This window comes from Herpailurus yagouaroundi, unplaced genomic scaffold (assembly GCF_014898765.1).
Source record: "Herpailurus yagouaroundi ecotype Mexico unplaced genomic scaffold, PumYag 163, whole genome shotgun sequence".
Lineage (NCBI taxonomy): Eukaryota > Metazoa > Chordata > Mammalia > Carnivora > Felidae > Herpailurus > Herpailurus yagouaroundi.
In genome coordinates, this window is record NW_024412404.1 from 8035653 (window position 1) to 8052504 (window position 16852).

Consider the following 16852-nt stretch of genomic DNA (forward strand, 5'->3'; position numbering starts at 1 on the left):
AAGGATAGTAAATAAACATGTTTTAATCTGGCTACAAAATGTAGGATATTTTTACATGAAGAATATTAAATGAAAGGGACTTGATAGGATTTATTGCTATTAACATTTTTAAAATTATTTTTAGATAAAATTCATTTTAAAAGTCTATGGTTCAAGCTGGCTGTAAGAAAAATGTATAAGAACATTTTGGAAGTATTTGTTGGTTCTAGATTCTTTTCAACTCTCTAATGTGTCTGTAAGAAGAAAAATTGCAACCATATGGTTCTTCTCTATTCTATTAGGGGAAGGATTCTGGGTACAGATTTTCCAGTTTGGGTTTGATGGAGTACTTGATGAATAACCCTTTGCTTGTCTTCACTGCAAGTTGCCAGCAGTGGATGCCACCCGGATATCTTGGTCAGGTTTATTTATGTGCCTGCTCTGTTTTGGTCCATGAGGCTGGCTGACATTGAAACCAGGTGGAGTTTGGTGGTTTGCAACAGATGCTTTGGGGACTGCTAATTTCTGAATTTGATAAGAGCCCATAAATCACATCTGAAAAATACTGTTTTCAGTCCCCTCTTGGTTTAGGTTTTTCCCCAAACCTAGCGTGAAAGAACTAAAGTTGGTGTAGGAATGTAACTTCTAAGCCTTCACATTAAAATTGATAAGGTTTGTTATTTAACCAGAAAAAGTTAATATATTTCCTCTCTCCTATCAGGAAATCCTGACAAATGAATAAGCTTCATAACGGAAAAATTGGGCAGAATAAAAAATACCACATGGAGATGACAAAATTATGCCTCTGTCAGAATGAAATGCAGTGTTCCAGATGTTGCCTACATTTCACACAAAGCCGACTGCTAGGGCTTATGAACAGTGCAAATTCCTGCAATGTAACAGGGCAGCCCTGCTTCCTAATGCTGAGGAAATACTTAGAAGATCATCAAATCTTGAAAATGTGCTAATGAGCCACAAAGTCTGATTAAAATCAAAGGTGCAATGTTCCAAAAACACTCTGTGATTTAGATAAGCAGGGCTTAGGTTTTATCATTGATTACAGTACTTTAAGGCAAATTTTGCAGTGTTAAGGAAGTCTCGGTCATAAAAACAATTCACAAAAGCTCCTTATTAAGTGATTTTCAGGAAGCAGGGTCAAGACCTGAGAACTGTATAAGGGAAAAGGAAAAAGAAAGGCCACCTATGTACAGACCATTCACTTGCTAAAATGTTAACTATTAAGTCTTCATGACACAAAACATGACATTTCCAATTACTTAATTTGATGATTATTTATAAATAATAAGTCCGAGTGATGAGCAGATGTGGACAAAGATGAACATCTTCTGTTATTTAATTATGGAGGATAGAATAGTTGAAAGTATTTTTCATAGTATCTCTATGGGAGGGAAAATGCTCACATATTTTAGCTTTGGTTAAGATCAAGCTGATCTAATTAGCATTTTCATCTAATTTATTGTTCAGAATTCCCTTTAGTAGGGCATGCTTTTGATAAATTTCAAGAAAAACTGGAGAAAAGTCTGGAATTAGACATATAAAAAAAAGGAGAATATTTCTCCAAAGATAAGTCAAAAAATCATTTGAAAAACTAAAATGACAAAATTGGAAAGTCATAAATTATAGTTACATTAATAATGAGACTTACAGAACAGCCCACAGTTATTCTATACTTATTATATTTGGGGCACAGGATATGACTTACCTGGAGAATTTTAATTAAAGTTATATACAACTAATTAGAGGAAAAAGACTTCTCCATCTTCTGAATGAATGAATTTTGTACCCAATATTGGTTAGTTATCTCATAGGCCATTATAAATCATAGAGGTATTGACAAACTTGTAATTAAAGGCATAAATAACTTTGCTTTATTTTTATTTTCTTATTTCAGGTTATAAGAATTGATTGTGAACAGGGTTCCTACAATACACTTCACATCCTGGACAGTTTAGAATTTCATTTCTATTTCTTTGCTTACAGCTCATATAAACTCTATCCTATGGAAAATAAAACTGTAAGCTTGGTACCTCATACAGACATTCTGACCATAACAGTGTGTCCAAAGGACATTACTAATATGAATAGAAAATTGAGACACAGGCAAGATATATGTAAGATCCTGGTAGACCTGACCTATTCAACTCCCTGAAGGAAATTTTCATTTGGCTAAAAAGAGAACCCCTAGTGCATTCTTCTTTTACTTATAATTCTATTCTTGGAAAGTAGAAAAAAAAATATCAGATATCTCTGTACTTGATTTTGACCAACAAGAAGACCAGTCATATTTAGTTCATGGAAAAGACGCAGAACTACCATTAACACAATTAATCAATATATTTATTTCCTTAACTAAATATATCACCATACGTCATTATGTGGTGTGTGGTACATATCATATGACAACTACCAGGGCCGTATTTGGAACACCAGTGGCTTTTGAGTTGTTACAGAAATATAATATTAACAGTTATAGGTATAATATAGAAATATACTATCATCAACAGGTACCGACGGACCCTCTCCATCTTTCCTTAGCCTATCTTCAATGTTCCACTATTTTAGAAATGTTTTTAAAGAGATTATGAAAAAACCTTGTGCCAAGATTCACCAATGATTTTCTAGATCAAGCTGTTAGGAAAACAGTGACATTAATCATCAATTCTGTACCAACTGAGTGGTATGCCTCTTCAGAACTACTCCCCACTGAAGGTTGATTCCACCATTGGTGGGTTTCCCTTAGTCATTTAAATTTAAGAAGCAGCTCCCTCTCCTGTCCCTGCAAAATCACCCATCCTTATTCCTTCTACCACTTTAACAAAACATTGTACGTATCATCCGAATTTGATATGCCCTCTCCATAACATAAAGAACAATTCTCTAGGTAGAATTAATGCCTTAAATATGGAATTTCAAATATTTTAGTAATCATGGGTGCACCATCACCCTAGTGTTGAGTTAATTAGTAAGAAAAATTCAAACTGAGGATTTTACAGAATGTAAAGGTTTTCACAGGAAAAAGTTCTGCCATGATGATTTATAAAAATAATTGATTTCCCTTATTCAAATTGTATCCATTTTTTTCTAAATCTGTATGAAATCAAATGCTTCTGTAAGTTTGTTGGAGAAATGTTAATAGTGTTTAATATAAGAATGCCATTTTACTGAGTGATTCAAAATAAGCATTTACTTCCCTGTTTAAAAATAGGGGCGCCTGGGTGGCTCAGTCGGTTAAGTATCTGATCTTGGCTCAGGTCATGATCTCGAGGTCCGTAAGTTCGAGCTCCGCATCGGGCTCTGTGCTGACAGCTTAGAGCCTGGAGCCTGTTTCAGATTCTGTGTCTCCCTCTCTCTGTGACCCTCCCTGTTCATGCTCTGTCTCTCTCTGTCTCAAAAATAAATAAAACGTTAAAAAATTTTTTTTTTAATTATTAAGGGCGCCTGGATGGCTCAGTCAGTGAAGCATCCGACTTCAGGTCATGATCTCACAGTTTGTGAGTTCGAGCCCCGTTTCGGGCTCTGTGCTGACAGCTCAGAGCCTGGTGCCTGTTTCAGATTCTGTGTCTTCTCCTCTCTCTGCCCCTCCCATGCTCATGCTCGCTCTCTTTCTCTCTCTCTCTGTCTCGCAATAATAAAAACATTTAAGAAATTTTTAAAAAATATTAAACTGGGTGCTTCAACCAAAACACAATTCTCATTCCATATTTCTTTTTGTTATGTATGTATGTATGTATGTATGTATGTTTATTTAATTTTGAGAGAGAGAGAAAGAAAGTGCGGTTGCTGGTGGGGAAGAGGCAGAGAGAGAGGGGGACAGAGGATCCAGTGCAGGCCCTGCCCTGACAGCAGAGAGCTGATATGGGGCTCAAACTCTCAAACAGCAAGATTATGACCTGAGCCAAAGTCGGACGCTTAACCAACTGAGCCATCCAGGTGCCCCTCATTCCATATTTGTCAAGTAATCACAGAAGATTCTGAAGATTTTGAAGAGCAAAATGTTTGCAAACAGACTGTGAAAGACAGTACAGAGCATTTCTCTGGAACCATAGGACCAGTTTCCTGTTTAAGCAACATAAGCAAAAACCTGGGGTACCAATGATACAGCTGAAAGAGGATTTGGAAACTATTACGTACTTATAACATCTGGCCCAATTATATATCCTAACAGTTCTGGCATTAATAAACATTCATAAGTGGCTAAGGCCTGTAGCTAATTTATGTAACACATATTTATAAAACACTTACCTTTCCCAATAAATATGTTTACTGCTAGAAATAAATTTCAAATCATCTAACCACAAGAGGCAAGCACCTATCAGATGGCGGAGCAACCTATTGCTTAACAAACAACACAAGCAGAGATCTTCTTTCCACGTGTATGAATATTTGGTAGCCACAGAGATTCAAATATCAGGAATAGTGAAGCTGTTACTGGGGACTGAGACTTACCAGTACTTGTAAGGAAGTTAACATTTCTCATCACACCTTCAGTGTAAGCTCCTGGCTCATAACTGTCCATTTCACCTGTGACAATATGAGCAAGTCTTGCTGCCCGTCCTCTGATGGCACCTGCAGCACGGTCTAAGTTATCAGCATCCTGGTCTCTCAAGGCTATGATACATTTGTTGACATCTTCTAGGATATGGCTCTCTGCAAGTAAACAGATCAAATTAGCGTTGCATATTACAACCCGTATTAACTTCTGACCTCAGAGGTGGTACCCAATGGGAATAGAGGACATTGACAATTATGAAAGAAAAAAAAGGCATGTTTTTGCTTTTATCTCTTTAATAGCAAAATTTGTGAAATATAAAATTGTATATTTTTATCTGTACTTTTAGAAATGACATATTATTTTATTTTTTAAATAAATTGTGTATTTTATTATTGTATTTTAAATAAATGTGTATTTTATTTATTTTGAGAGACAGAGAGAGAGAGCACACACCAGGGGAGAGGAAAGAGAGAGAGAATCCCAAGCAGGCTCCACATTGTCAGTGCAGAGCTGGATGCGGGGCTCAGTTCCACAAACCACGAGGTCATGACCTAGGCTGAAATCAAGATCAGATGCTTAACCAACTGAGCCACCCAGATGCCCCAGAAATTACATATTATTTTAGATTTCAGTTCCAACTGACTCAATTTTAGATTTGAGTGACTGATCAGTACGAATTGAGGAAAATTTCTAGATTAAAATAGTGGAATGATGGAATGATGGAATGCTTAATTCTGATTAAAAGCAACACTATACAGGTTATAAAACACTTAAAAATATCAGGTATCCCAAATATATAGAAAAAGAAAACCATGGAGTTCCATTCAACTGATGTTCACTTCCCCACATCAACAAGCAATTCTCTGGACACCAAATTAGTGTTCTACGATTCAATTCCAACACTCACCACCCAGTGATAGCATCACATTCCATAGGTTAAGGGTTCAGTCCTATGAAACTGCCCCCCTGCCCGACCTCAGAGCCCGTTGTAGGCCCAGGTTGTTATGTGTACTTCTGACCCCACTGGCTGGCCACAAACCAGGTCCCACGACCTCCTCCTTGGGTTTGTTTAAGTTTCCAGAGCATCTCACAGAACTCAGAGAACCATTTTACTTTCTAGATTCAGCTTTTATAACCCAAAACAGCCAGATGAAAATTCCATAAAGCAAAATATGTGGGAAGGGCAAGGAATTTCGGCGCCTTCTCCAGGTGTGCCATTTTCCACACATCCCCAAGTATTCCCAACTTGGCCTCTCTCCAAAACGTGTCCCTTTGGGGTTTTATAGGGGCTTCATTACACAGGCATGATTAATTAAATCACTGAATCACTGGCCTTTGGCACTTGATTCAACCTCCAGTCCCTCTTCCACCCCAGAGGCCACAGGATGGGGCTGAAATTCCATAATTGCAACCTTCTAATCACAGGGTTGATTAATTACCCTGGCAATCACCCCACAGTGGGATGGGGGGCGGGATACAAATGTCACCTCATTAACATAACAAAAACACTTTTATTGCTCTCATCATTTGGGAAATTCCAAAAGTTTAAAGGTTCCATGCCAGAAATGGGACAAAAACTACATATATACATATATGTTTATATGTGTATATACATATACATACATATAGATGTATATGTAGATATATACATATACATGTATGTACATATACATATGCATGTATATACATATACATATACATGTGTATACACATACATATACATGTGTATACATATACATATACATGTATACATATACATGTATATACATATGTATATACATACACATATATATGTATGTATATATACCTGTTTATTTTTGAGAGAGAAAGAGACAGTGTGAGCAGGGGAGGAGCAAAGAGGGAGACAACAGAATCTGAAGCAGGCATACATACATGTATACACATATACATGTATATAATATATATATACATGTATACATATACATGTATATACATATGTATATACATATATATGTATGTATATGTACCTGTTAATTGTTGAGAGAGAGAGAGACAGTGTGAGCAGGGGAGGAGCAAAGAGAGAGACAACAGAATCTGAAGCAGGCTCCAGGCTCTGAGATGTCAGCACAGAGCCCAATGTAGGCTGGAAACCAAAAATTGTGAAATCATGACTGAGCCACCCAGATGCCCCACATATATATTTCTTACTATAAATCATAGTATTTCATCTGCCAATCTCCTTTAGTCTGCCTGATCAACTTCTACCATTGTTTCAAAGCACTAGTCAAATGGTCATTCCTTAGGAAATCCATGCTGACTTATAGTAAGACAAATTTGGTTCTATGTTATTTGGGATTCCCATCAAATGGCTTATATGTTTTCATTACAGGTTCTTCCCATGTTTTAATGATGTACTAATCAATCTATCTCTCAATTTTATTGCTTGAGGTATCATATCTAGTCCCTAGTATAATACATGGCACCTGTTAGACCAATAGGAATGTGTGTTGGATGAATGAATAAAGTCCTCTTATAACACACCTAGGACCAGTAAATTGTTTTGTCTAAATCCTAAATCATGGTTTAGGAACCTAGGTAGACAAATACCTGTGCACTTAAATTTAGACAAATTAACTCATATAAAGGACAGTCTGTTCGTTTGCATGAAAAAAACTAAACACTGAAAACCTTCATTATAAACTCACTAGAGTTTTTACCTAATTTGTAGCATTCAGTCATGAATGTGCCATTAAGGCCTATAATAAATCCAAGCATGGTCCTATCTCAATAGAAATTGTATATTTCCCCTGGAACTGAAAGTACAAGTTTCAATGTGGAAGGTATATAATCATCAACTTTTTTTTTAAGTCCATAGATGTGTACTTTAATGACACATTAAGAAGCTATTATTTTTCAAATATGTTGGTAAGTTGTTTTTAAACTAATACTACTGGGGTGCCTGGGTTAAGCAATTGACTTTTGATTTCAGCTCAGGTCATGATCTCATAGTTTGCGAGGCCCTACATTGGGCTCCCCAACACTTGGGATTCTCTCCCTCTCTCTCTGCCCCTCCGACGCACTCTCTCTCTCTCTCAAAATAAATAAATCAACTTAAAAATTGTAAATAAATTAATACTACTAGTTTACAAACACACATGTATATATAATGAATGTTTTATCTGTATTCACTAAAGTTGGTTAATTTTAGATTGTAGAGCTGTTTTTGTTAAGCCCTAAAATAGTCAAAAAAATATTTAGGGAAAAACAGTGGTTATTTTTGGAAGATTAATTATCTAATAAACTGTAATTTCTGTTTAATTAAAGGCAAAATCATAGCCGCCACAAATTATTTTTTTCCTAGTAAATTTTGCACAGGAAAAAAACATACAAAGAATATTCACTAAGAGTGAATCGAATGTTCACCTCTGCTATAGAACAATGATATACAGTCACCAATTTATTTTATTATTCAAAGCAGAGAATAAAAACATAGCAAAGGCTTTTCTGGTTCTTTTTTGCTGGCCTTATTAAAATTTGTGTGGTTATTGCTTTGAGCAATACAATCAGAAGCCATAGTACGAATAATATTGAAGAATTAGAGAGGGGAGGTCAGATATGGAAAGAAAAGTCCTACATGAACGTATACAATATGTTCAAAATAAGTGAAATAAGTGACGAGAAACATATAACCAGACTTAACCTGAAGCAGTTATATTGAGAATGTTGGAGATGATGATTAAATGATCTTTTGAATTTCTGAGATTAAATATAACACAAAAGCATTAGGAAAGGTTGGCAACATTTCCATTATTGTGACACTTTCCCATTACCCTGAATGTTTCACAAGATGCTCGAAGTGATTTGCATGAAATTCTAAACATAGAGTGCCAGAAAAAGAAATAAGAATGCTGGGCACCTCCCACATATGTACAGTAATTAAACATTAAACTAATTTCTTAAAAACAATTATTTCTTTGCTATTCATATTTCAAGTGAATTTAAGTAGCTGGAAAGACCTTCAGGATAGCTGGAGTTTTTATGTCTAGCTATATAACCTTAAAACTCTAGGAAAGAAATTAAACACCAAATACCTTGTATAAAACTTCCTACTGATGCATACTCTGAAGTCTTTGCTAATGAAATAGGTTTACTTGTTAGACATGGCAAAGATCATTAGGAACTCTACCTCCATTTGGTTTGTTTCCAACTGTAGAGGCACTTGGACTCAACATTCACTCATTTTTAAAATGAGGTTTAAGAGAAAGAAAATGCGTTATTATAGAACAGTACATTCGTAATATGATATTTTTGTAGAATTGACTGAAGATTTGTCTTCGTTTCAGAGTGCCCATTTAACATTTGATTTGGGGTGAGGAATGGAATGTCCTGGTGTTACTGCAAATCCAGAAGTGCATTATTTGTAGAGCAGAGAATTGCTGAAGTACTAGCAATTCCTATCAATCATTTTATAGCCTTCCAGAGATGCAAAGGGTGATTTCTGTTAGGTTGGAAAACAGTAACAAACAAAGTGGTAAAGGAACGGATTTTAGACAAAAGATAATTCATCTGTTGCAAACTTCTCGGGGTAACTCCATCTTCAGTCACTGCGGAGAGCATCACACTATAAGATTTTCAAATGCATTTAAACTTTTTCTATGATTTTTTCACAATTCTTCAGTTTTCCAAAATTAAAGCTAGACTTTGCCTTAGAGAAAGTAGAAAACAAACAAACAAACAAACAAACAAACAAAAAACCCAGTGAGACCAAAAAGTTAATTTATTGGCTTTTGACTTCCAAAGCAGAAGTTTAAATCCATAGCCCAAAGAAAACACTGGTAGTACAAGCACATTTTATTTGCAAGAACCAGACTGTTTGGGAGGTAAAAGTCTGTTTTCTTTTAATTCCCAAAGCCAGACTTTGAATATATCAATGACAAAGCCGGAAGACGTAGAGGGTTTATGTTATAATCCATTGAGTGGGGAATAATATACCATCAACTATTTCCTCCCCTGATATCTGCACACCTAAAATGAAATGATAGCCATACAAATGATTCTTGTCACATAGAAATACAACTTAATTTTTATCTGGAACAGAGAGAAATAATTTTTGTAGCAAAAATAATCCTAAGGATTACATTCTTATTGCTCTGTAGTGCAATCACAAATTTTGTTTCTAAATTAGCAATTTCATTTAATCGTTCTTTCTTCATTCAATTCTCCTTAAACGAGACTTATCATCATGATGGCTCTCAATAATTAATTTTTGACACAAGCTCACTTTTTATTTGTAAAAATCCTGCATTCAACTTTGGAAATTATTCTTTGTGTGGTTTGTCTTGGAATGTACCGATTTGTCAAGTATTTTTTTTTTCCCTATTCAGGGGGAAAATATGTAAAGCAAAAGTTACATGTTGAACAACAAATCTGTGTTTTAATGCAAAACTATAAAGCTCATAGGAGAAAATCTAGGTAATCTTGGATTTGGCAATGACTTTTTAAATGCAATGCTGAAAGTATAAATGATGAAAGGAAAACTGATTAAGTTACAATTCATAAAAAATAAAAACTTCAGTCTGCAAGAGACACTGTTAAGAGTATGAAAGACAAGTCACAGATGGGGGGAAATATTTGCAAAACATATATCCTAATAAAGGTCTAGTATCCAAAGTTTATAAAGAATTCTTAAAACTCAACAATAAAAAACCTCAATTAAAATGAGCAAAAAATTTCAGCAAACATCACAAAAAGACGATAAGCATATGAAAAGATACCCAACAATACACATCATTGGGGAGCTACAAATTAAAGCCAGTGAGATACCACAATACACCTATTAGTATGGCCAAATTCCAGAACCCTGAGAGTACCACATGATGATTGTGGGGCAACAGAAATTCTCATTCATTGCTTCTGGGAATGAAGACTGATATATTAACTTTGGAAGACAGTTTGGTCGCTTCTTACAACACTAAACATACTAGTACCATACTATCTAGCAATTGCCCTCCTTAACATTTATCCCAAAGAGTTAAAACTTATATTCCCACAAAACTTTCTCATGAGTGTTTATAGCAATTTTACTTATCATTACATAAACTTGGAAGCAGCCAAAAAAAAATTGGAAGCAAACAAAATGTCCTTCAGTAGATGAGTGGAAAAACAAATTGATGCAGGCAGACAATGGAATATTATTTAGCAAAAAATGAAATGAGCTATCAAGCTAAAGTAGGAAAGCTGAAGGGACTCCACTGAGAAAGGTTCCATCTCTGCTGTTTTTCTGCTAGGCCCCATTTACTCATGTTCCATAGTTTGTTTCTGAATAAGCCAAAAAAGCTATGTTCCCACTTCAAGGAGGAAGCAAGAAACTTTATTATTCGAGTTTTGTCCCGGGCCCGGAACACCTGTTAACACCTAATAAGAGCCAGATCCCAAACATGTTCCAGGACATTAGCTTCAAACAAACCTCAGCTGATGCTGGCATCAAAACCCCCACCTTCAGGAATTTATGGAATAATACATATTGTTCACTTGACACTTGCCTTTGACTGGACCCTACCCTGGATTCCTGGAGGAACATGTACTCTAGCCAATATAAACCCCCAGCACCAAGGAACAACAAGAGTGCTTCTCCTTTCCTTTCTGAGTCTTCCTGACACTGCTCTGTCACTTCTGTTTCCATTTTCTCTGGCTCATGTTTGATTTCTATCCTGCCTGAAGCCAAGGACTCTCTCGGCTGGCCTTGTGGGACCTTCCCCTGGGTCCTCAGACCCAGCCTGCCTGCATCAAAGACACACACACACACACACACACACACACACACACACACGTGCGCATGGGAAAGGAGGAAATTTAAATGCATATTTCTAATGAAAGAAACAAATGTGAAAAAGCTACACACTGTATAATTCCAACTATATGACTACCGGAAAAGGCAAAACTTTGGACACTATAAAAATAAAAAGCTCATGGTTTGCAAAGACTCTGGGGTAAGGAGGGAGGAATAGATGGAGCAAAGGAGATTTTCAGTGTGGTAAAACTATTCTGTATGACACTTTCATGATGCATAAATGTCATTATACATTTCCCAAAATCCATAGAATTTACAACAAATAATGAATCCTAATGTAAACTATAGAACGTAGTTAATGAATCAATATTGGTTCATCAACTGTACCAACAAAGGAAATTCTTCAAATATTTGTTATTTATTGTGAAACCCCACTTTAGACCTTTAATAAGCACTGTTTAGCTTCTAAATTGTGACAGCTAATAATGTTTAATCCCACATACTCAACAACATTATCTACAGATGTCTACAATTAATGAGGTAATGATTTTGAAAATGCTTCAATTTTTCCCAGAATATAACTAAGAAAGGGTTTGGTTCTTTCTTTAATTCTCCTAGCTTTCACAGAGTAATAACTCTATTAATTTGTTTGAGTTTAAAAAATAATTTGAGAATGTCTGTTGATCTGCAAACATTGTGCTAAATATACGTGTATTATTTCATTAAATTCTTATAATAATCCTAAAAGACATGTATGTTACATTTCAGCATTAAACATGAAGAAATAGAGTCTTTTAACAGATAAGTATCTTTCCAAAATTCATAGTTACAGTAATTGAGCCATAACTCAAAATCAAATTTGTCCCACCTGCTAAGGTCCTATAAATGCTAAAGTCTCATCTGGCTTTAAGATATAGTGATTCTATAATTATATTATTCAGCTATCTTAAATGTACAATGGGAAGGGGATATTATAGGTTTAAAATATTTTCTAAATTTTACAGAAATAATGCAAAGGTTGTTTATAATATTATATGGTTGAATGTATTATAAGTTTTCACATTGACTTAATTGAGCATGGGATACCATCTATGTATATTTAGAGAGATAGTTTTAATTCTGCAAATCTCACTTGGGCAGAGCTCTAGTCATGTTAATATTCTGGATCTGTATAGAGCCATCATAGCTAGAGGAAACCTAAAATATTCTAGAGACATCACCAGAAAAGATATCCATAGGAGAATCAATTAACAAATGAAGTGCAATTCCACAGCTATTTAGCTATTCTGATGTAGGGGCAAAAGTTTAGGTTATTGCATTTTATGCTACCCTATTTGACAAAAAACAAATGGAAAAAATAAACCAAACCTTAGACATTCTTATTCAATGCAGACTTTCTTGCATGACTCCTCTCAGACTGAGTTTTTTCATGTTAATTGTCCCCTTCTTCCTCTCCCATAGACCAAGAACTATTAACATCTAATATCAAAGCATTGGGCTTAAAAAAAAAAGGCAAAATAGCTTTGAGAATATTACCAGATTGAACATCAGGATTGTCAGCAGGAGCAGACAGTAGTGAGCAATTCTCCCATATTATGCAATAAAACCATTCAATTCCTGCACACTGGATGCCTCTTGCTGAACACTCTTGTAAAAAACAGTCAGTATTCATTTGGGTGCTACTCCTTTATAGTTCAAAATACAGAACAACTTGGTGTCCAATTATGAAATTTATACTTTGTGACAGAGATAGGAAAATCCTGGCACTATTTTAAATTATTTCCTTGAGTGTATAATGCATATAGTAGAACATACGCTCCAAAGAATGAAGGACATAATGTAAATAACAAATATAAAGATAAAATTAGGAACAAATGAATTGTTTATAAGCTGGCAAATTTCCTTCCTTCCTTCCTTCTCTTCCCTCCCTTCCTCCCTACCTCCCTCCTTTGTCCCTTTCTCCCTTTATCTCTCTCTCCCTTTCTTTCTTTCTTTCTTTCTTTCTTTCTTTCTTTCTTTCTTTCTTTCTACATTAAGTATACATTAAGTATAAAGTTCAATTGATTCAATTACCTTCTAAATTACAATATTTCTCCACATTAAGAAAGGCTAATAATTAAAAAGTACAAGATTATTATTGCATATATGCCATAGCGAAGTTTACTTCCATAGTCAATGAATTTATTGAAACTTAATCACAATGTCCTTTTGTTGAAATTTATATTTCTCTTATAGGTTGCTCTCAAATGCACAAAAATTTACAGAGTACACCCTTCTCTGTGAGATAAATTCTTTCTCAGTCTCATTTGTAATTGTTTCAAGGAACCTATTACAATGTGGAATTTGCGATGCATATGACAAAGAAGCCCATGGGTTAGAAGTAAATTCAGGATATAGTTTCTGATCCACAAATCAGTGTTTTCACAAAATGATCTGAATCACCATGATTGTTTTTTAGAAATACATAAAATCCTACAAAACTACTTGTAATTGGATAGCAAATTATAAGAACTAATAAAAGGTGAAGTGTCAAAGATGCTGTTTAAAATATATAGGTACCATCCTACCAGGAAACTCAGTATATTTCCTTCATCTTAACTCAGATTTCTAGAGTCTGTGCTAATATCATGTATTTGCCTTTCCGTGAGGTTTCTCCATGAAGTTCCTACAAAGCTCTCTAGGAGATTCTCAAATGTATCCTACTCATAGCCATCTTATAACCTTTGAACTATATCCCAATTTCACCAGCACCAGTAATTTTTCTCGTTAAGTGCTCTCTTTTTAATGTTCTGTGTATTTATATATTGTTATTTGATTTTCTAATTTAACTCTGAAAATATACACTGGATCCAAAATCTTACTGAATAAACATGGATTTATTCAGATATTAAAAGAAGGACATTAAAAATATCTTGTTATATTGAAATGTTTTTTCTCCTAATTAGGATGAAATTAGGCAGAGATAACAATACAGTTTACTAAGCTCTATTTAAAAGGTATTGAAATTGCTAAGTAAAATAGTCATGAACTACACATTTCAAGAGAATGATTATAAAGGCTTTCACCATGGTTATAAGTTGGGTATTCACATGAAAGTGAAATCTAAAGTTGATGACATGTATTAATACCTTGTAAATAAACCAAGTTTATGGGAAGGCTGTCATAGAGGTACCTAATTAAGGGTAAAACAAACTTCTTTTTTTTTCTATGACAGGTATAGAAATGTTTATGAGTGATTCAGTAATGCCAAGCAACAAATCACTAAAACAGTTATTAAGCATTTTAGAGAAATGAAGTCACTCTTCAATCTATGCAGTGGATTGGTAGAGTTCTATCAAGAAATGAGAGTCACGAAATTATCACTTTCAAATTGTTTTTCTAGTAAACCAACATGCCCTTCTACACATATGTACGCTTATGGATTTATGTCATAATAAAATTTAAATTTCAGCTACTGATTAAAATAATAACCACCAATAAGTCTATTATATAATGCAAACTAACCATTGGTGAACATAAATAATAACTTTATTTAATGGAATGTTATAAAGCAATTTAAAAGCTTATAAAATATTTAAATTGCATAAAAGGATGCTTGTGAGATGATTTTAAGGGAAAACATCAGGATATATATCTATTAAAAAAGAATCTTTGTTTAAAAAACATCTCTATGTATTTTTATGTTTACATTTATTTGTATGTACTATATGGTTCTATTGCTTTCTACAAAGTCTGGGAAAAAATTTTCAAACTTCTAACGGTATGTGTTTATAGATTGTGGAATTATGGATAAGTTTAATTTTTTCCCAAAGCATTTATTTAAAATTATATTCTACTCTTAATTAACAATGTTATTAAAGAATAAAACTTAATATGTAAAACTTGGAAAACTAAGCACATCATTTGTTGGCAACTATATGTTGCTGAAGTAAATATAAATCTGATACCCCCAGATAAATATTAACGTTCTTAATTATTCCGGGATTATTTTTCTTCTTTCTCTTTCTTTTTTAAAAAATTTCTAATGTTTATTTATTTATCTAGAGAGAAGGGGAGAGAGAATGGAGAGGGGCAGAGAGAGAGGAGAGAGAGAATTTCAAGTAGGCTCCATGCTGTCAGCGCAGAGTCCAATATGGGGCTCTATCTCAGGAACCATGAGATCATGACCTGAGCAGAAAACAAGAGCTGGACACTTAACCAACAGAACCACCCAGGTGTCCCTCTTCTTTCTCTTTCTGTTTGCAAACTGGTAGTAACTGTAAACTGATATTTAAAAAATATATATTTATTGGGGCATCTGGGTGGCTTAGTTGAGTATTTATAGAGTTCTACCAGTATTTTGCCAAGGTAGAGGTGACAAGATAAATAAGTCATTTTCTTTGCTTTAAAAGAATGCACAGTCTAATGACAGAAATAAGCAAGTAAACAAATAACTATAAGGAATATAGGATGAGTGTCATAATTACATGTAAGAATGTCATAATTACATGTAAGAATTACATGTAATTACATGTAAGAATGACTAGACTATTCCCTTTTCCTACAATGCACTTCCTCTTTCTATGTCTGTACATCATTGCATTATACACCATGGATTGTTCTGTTGAGATCAGATTAATCATAGTGAGTATGTCTGAGTTCTTGTGGAAATGCTTTTTCAAAGTTCACAGTGTATTTACAAGTTTCTTGGTAATTGTGAAAGGGTAGAATAATTTTCCTATCAAAAAGACAAGTGTACATTCAGCATTCTCTAATGTCTCCAATTATGAGAGTTTGTAGACAAGTAATTGACAAATTGTGGGAGTCATTACTGGAGTGATAACTGCATAATAAATGAAGGACTTTTCAAAATTTCTTATGTCACATAATCAACTTATAAGTATTATTTTATTAGGTGGCTTATTTATTGTTACACCTTTTGTTTTCTTTGCACATTTTATTTGTTTTTAGTTGCATCTTTCATGACTTACAAAATATAGTTCATGTCCTTTTTGTATGGACATCTCAATTCATCCTAGATTCAATTTAGGAAAAGAGAGGCATGAAAATTTTAAAACTTCCTATTTAAATTTTTTTACAAAAATAGTTCTTTTATTTTCTTAATTCTGTGCTCAAGAACACTTTTTTTAAAATCCCATACAGAAACTTCCAAGGTGAAAATTGGCACAAATAGCAATCATATGTTCAGCAATTACAATGATTGCATGGGACCAATGAAATCTATCTACAAGGTATTGTAGTTAAATGTTTGCCAAGATTCAAACATAATGAAAGACGGTAGCACATAGAACATCCATATAATAAGGATCACAGTAGGGGAAGCTGTGGAGGTACTACAATGAGGCCGATGATAATAAAATCAGGAAGAAAGGTAACATAACAACAAAAACTGCTGATAGTAATAAGAGGTAGGCTGTTAAAAAGATTGATAAAAATGTGAAACAAAACATGGTGTACTTTTTTATACTAAGGCTAAATAAAAAGGAGAGAAATATAATCTTTGTTCAAGATCTTAAAGGTATAAAATATATATTTATATATATTTATATTTTATTTTATATATAAGGTAATATATATATATATATATATATATATATATATATATATAT

The 16852-nt window shown here is 34.1% G+C and overlaps 1 protein-coding gene across 2 annotated transcripts in view; it reads right to left on the minus strand.

Moving 5' to 3' along the window:
- The window catches only part of CTNNA3 (catenin alpha 3), a 1766595-nt gene that overhangs the window by 451176 nt on the left and 1298567 nt on the right, over window positions 1-16852 (minus strand). For both annotated transcript variants that reach the window (XM_040485152.1, XM_040485151.1), the window contains exon 12: window positions 4447-4647. In XM_040485152.1, coding sequence (XP_040341086.1) covers window positions 4447-4647 — 201 coding nt within the window. The remainder of the gene's footprint in view (window positions 1-4446; window positions 4648-16852) is intronic.